The sequence below is a fragment of the Solanum dulcamara genome, chromosome 3 (genome assembly GCF_947179165.1).
Source record: "Solanum dulcamara chromosome 3, daSolDulc1.2, whole genome shotgun sequence".
Classification (NCBI taxonomy): domain Eukaryota; kingdom Viridiplantae; phylum Streptophyta; class Magnoliopsida; order Solanales; family Solanaceae; genus Solanum; species Solanum dulcamara.
Genome location: NC_077239.1, coordinates 27,203,284 through 27,208,039, shown reverse-complemented (window position 1 = coordinate 27,208,039; position 4,756 = coordinate 27,203,284). Strand labels below are relative to the sequence as shown.

At 35.6% G+C, this 4,756-nt stretch overlaps 1 protein-coding gene across 1 annotated transcript; it reads left to right on the top strand.

The window, feature by feature from the left end:
- The first annotated feature begins 3,051 nt into the window (after nucleotides 1-3,051).
- Nucleotides 3,052-4,359, top strand: LOC129881601 (non-specific lipid-transfer protein 1-like). The gene is made up of 3 exons (XM_055955760.1): nucleotides 3,052-3,377; nucleotides 3,453-3,630; nucleotides 4,251-4,359. Exons 1-3 carry the CDS (start codon nucleotides 3,206-3,208, stop codon nucleotides 4,258-4,260), a joined length of 360 nt encoding a protein of 119 aa, XP_055811735.1. The 5' UTR covers nucleotides 3,052-3,205; the 3' UTR covers nucleotides 4,261-4,359.
- The last annotated feature ends 397 nt before the right edge of the window (nucleotides 4,360-4,756 follow it).

Genomic DNA, 4,756 nt, shown 5'->3' with positions numbered 1-4,756 from the left:
GTCCAATCTTAGGCTATTGATGTATATAGCGGGATATACTCGTAGGTATAATTATAGGCGGTGGTTTATTTTTTCGTCTATATTATGTATGCTTGTTAATTTTATCGATAGTACTGCATGCATGTATGTGAATAGGGAAAGATGAAATGAACATAATGAAATGACTATGGTCAGCAATTGCATGTAATGAATCTGAAACTTGATTGTGCAAATATGTGAACTATTCATTATTGATTGTGATTGTAATTATGATTATGGTTGTTGGATTGAGTGTCACGCCAACACATAATTGGATCAAGTACCACGCCAGTACATATTGAATTGGGTATCATGCCAACACATACTGGATCAGGTACAACACTGATACATATTGGATCGAGAGTTATGCCGACACATACTAATTATTGGATCGGGTGTCACGCCAACATATACTAACAGTTTTGGTGTGGGTTCAATGAGAGAACCAAGTATGTATTATGGTTCCTTGAGAGAACCAATTATTTGTTGGAACTGTGATTAATCATGCTCATTATGTAAGCCGATTCAAGTTAAGGACTGGGAGTCCAAGTGATACTATAATATGAATTGCTTGTGTATCTTGATTATATGTATGATGATTGAGGAAATGACACAATTATAATAGAGCATTTACATCCTATGTAATAATTACTATGTAAGGACCGAAGATCCAAGTGTTACCAATTTTCATACCTTAAAGGTATCATCTATGTTATTTTGTTGTGGTTGCTCGATGCGTCAGTATTATATGCATGAGGTCATGGGTAAGCAAGTGGAGGGTAGTTACTAGGTTGTGTAATGAGTGACATAGAGTCAGATTTAGAGATTTTGTCTCTGGACAGACCGACCTGGTGGGAGAAATGCTGTTATGGTGAGCCTGCAATAACAGGTTAGGTCCCGCCATAGCCGTCCAGTGCTTACAGGATGGAGATGAGACTTAGACCACCTAAATTTTTCCCTTTTGCGAGTGATATGTCAAATATTCTAAGGCCAGGTGTCGGTGTAAAAGCTTGAGAAAAGGTAGTATATTGGTTAGACAGAGTTAGTAGTGACCGTATTTCAGAAACTCCTCTATGTGAACGGGCTAGGCCTTGATCTTTATTAGAGTTGGAAGTGGACCAACTAGAAGAGATAAGTGTTATACTTGAAGAACATTGGGAGGTTAATGGGAATGGTAATAGTTTGTACATAAAAGTTTGGCAGGTGTATTTCCTTAAGTGCATGTTTTCTTCTTGTTGATTTCTTTATATTATGTTGTGGGTATCAGATTGATCGATGATACCTACCGGTACGTGTTGTTTGTACTGAAACTATTTTCTCTATGCCACTTGGCATAGTGCCAATGATGTTCCATAGGTGAAAACGAAGATGATTTTCCAATAACTTCTACTTCTCCTTCATATTAGTGAGAGTTGTATCATTACTTTATTTATATATCGTATCTTTAGAAGTTCTTATACATGTTCAGACTAGTATTCTTGGGACTGTTAGAATATTGTTGTGCAATTAACCTTAGAGTTTTAATTTAATATACGATGTCTTGTTTCTCTCTTAAGTTGTTGTTTTGGTATTTTGTTAAACTTTCGCATGTTATCCATTTGAGAATTAAGAGTTCTCCTACTTAGGTGTTACAATAAGTGCCCGCACGGCTCGATGGATTGAATCGTGACACCAGTTGATAACTTTAAAGAATTTCTGTGTTGTATAGTCAACAACTAATTCAACAAGAATCAAATAACCATTCATAGAGGGGTCTTGTTGTCCATTAAAGAAGGAAAACCATGAAGCATACAAGAACAAAGAAAGTTGCCCTCTTAGTTATTTTTTAATAAAGATGAAGCTTTTTTTTATGCATAAAGTGATTCTCCAGAAACACAATATACTATAAACTTGAATATATTTCAGAAAATCAAATTATCAATTGGAATTACAATCCAAAGTGTACAAGTAAACAAACAACTACAGATTTTGAAAAGAGACTAGGAAGAAGAAGAGTAACACGAATAAAGCTAGCAACAAATTGAATTTAGAAAACTTAGAGAAGTAACAGAGAAATTCGATGGAAGAGAAAGAATATTAAGAAATGGCGGACGAGCGAGATTAGAAAACAGAGACTAGAACAGAGCTGAGATAACCCAAGGAAGAAGACACCACTACACTGTCGAGAAGAAAGATTTATTCAAGTTTGCGACCAGAGGAAAGCTTTATTCAATCTTCTGCAATTAGCGAAGCTGTGATGAAAATCGTACAGTGGCTAGGGCAAAGTTTGCGACCGTTGAGTATTGAGAGAAAATATAGAGTTTTCTCAATTTTTTTACAAAAATTAATTCTTTTCGCTCCTGAGGGTTAGTGAAAACAAATGTTTTATGTTTTATCAAAATTTTAGTGATTTCGGTGGCACTCCCTCCCGCTGAATGCTCTCAATTAATTTACGAATGAATAACAAAATTAAATACTATTACTAATGTATAAACAAGTGATTCGTCATAATGCTAATTCATTTGGCTGAACCTATGGTAATACACACTGAAAAGAACACTATACAGATAACGGATTTATAGGAATCCCTCTAAATTCTTTTCCTTCGTTGTTAGCACCTAATGTATTTGGATTTATTCAATTCTCAGTAATTGGAATATGACAAGATATTCCATTCGACAAAAAAAAAAAACTTTTCTTTAGTTTGGCAAAATAAACTATAAAATAAGCTAATGACAAGTCATGATAGTAGTACTGGGCATTGGACAAGATGCCTGACTAGCTAATTAAGGATCGAAATTTCCCTTTCAAGTCTGGTGAAAGCAAGTACAGTAGAATCTGTTCGAATTGTGATCATCAGTGAGCTTAGCGCAATTGAAAATAGATATAAAAATAGAGCGCTCGGGAAGAACCATTAAAAGCTTTTTCGTACATTGCATAATTTCTTCTGTATGGATAGGAGCAGCAGGTTGATTTAATAATCATCAAGCAACATTGAATTGTATCCCAACTACCAACCTGCTAACACTATCCCTAATTCAAAAAAACAAAAAAAAACACTGTAGATTATAGGCACAAACTCCTCTATATAAGGTCACTCAAGAACCTTTCTTCTCCTACATACACTTTTCACTTTCCAAGGCTAGACTCAGTAGACATACTTCTAAAAGCCCAAGCTTTCCTTATTTCAAAACTACATTACACCAAAATGGCAAAAGTTGCATGCTTCGCAGGCATGATGTGCATAGCTGCCATTGTAATGGCAATGTTTGCAGCTCATGCAGAGGCATATGTCACATGTGGAACGGTGGCGGAAGACTTGTCTTCATGCCTTGGCTACGTGAGAACGGGAGGAGCTATCCCTGAAACATGCTGCAATGGTATTAACGTTGAACTGTGATCAGCTTGCCTAAATTATTTTGGAACTCTTAATTCATGTATTATATGTTTTATAGGTATTAGGAGCCTTTTCATTGCAGCAATTTCCACACTAGATCGCCAAACTGTTTGCAATTGCTTGAAATCTGCTGCTGGAGCTATCAGTGGCGTAAACCTCAACCTCGCTGCTGCCCTCCCGGGCAAATGTGGTGTCAATGTTCCCTACAAGATACGCCCATCCATTAATTGCTCCAAGTATGTATATTCTTTAGATATATTTCTCTCCTTAATATTTTACGATATTTTTATACCATCATATCATCTAAAAAATAACTATGGCTATTCCATAAGAAATGAAATTATTAACATAGACAATAAGGCATCTTGGTTGGTGCATATAAACTAAATTAGGTCTTGCACTTAAAATGATAAAACTCACACTCTATGTTTCCGTTTGTTTCTCCTGTTTAGACTAGGCATGAAGTTTAAAAATAATGATTTTTAAAAAAATATTTTGATCTTTAATTAAATACATACATGCAAATAAGGTGACCTTTTTAACCTACCAGATGAAAGTTGACTTAAAAAGTAGTCAAGAAAGAAATAGGCATTTCTTTTCAAAATGGAAAAAACAATAGAACAAATAAATTGAAATTTTTATAATTTTTTAGAAAATTGCACGTTCTCATGTCATGATGAGATCTATCAAAAAGTTATTCGTCGGCTTTCTTACATAGGCCAATGCAATAGGGAGCTAGCCAGGGTGGTGCAGAAATATCACATATATAATATACACAATTTTTTTCTCTAATTCCCACGAATAGGGTAACTTTAACTTAACTGTAATTTTCATTTGTTGATCATAAATATTGCAGGGTGCAGTGAACTTGGTGAAAACTCATTTATTCTTTGGTAGGAGGATGCGTGAAGGGGAGCCTTGGAGTATCTGGTAAAGTTGTTGTCATGTGATCAGGAGGTCACGAGTTCAAGCCTCGGAAACAGCCTTTGGCAGAAATGCAAGGTAAGACTGCGTATAATAGACTCTTGTGGTCAGGCCTTTTCCTGGACCCCGCGCATAGCGGGAGCTTTAATGCACTGAGCTGCCTTTTTTATTTTTGGAGGATGCGTGAAGTAGCAAACACAAGTCATTGTCTGACAGAGTTAAAAGAAGATTAATATTTGGATAAAGCTTTCAAATTATCAGACTCTGTTGTAATTTCCTGTTTTGATCAGTACTTTGTGTAGTTCCTTGTGGGTGATAGTTAGCTAGCTGCTTAGAGATTGTTCCCGCTGTGGTCGTCTTTAATCTAATTAATATGTGTTTAGACGGCCTGCTACTTTTAATAGTAAAATCTTTTGATGTTTGCAGTGTTGTCTCTTA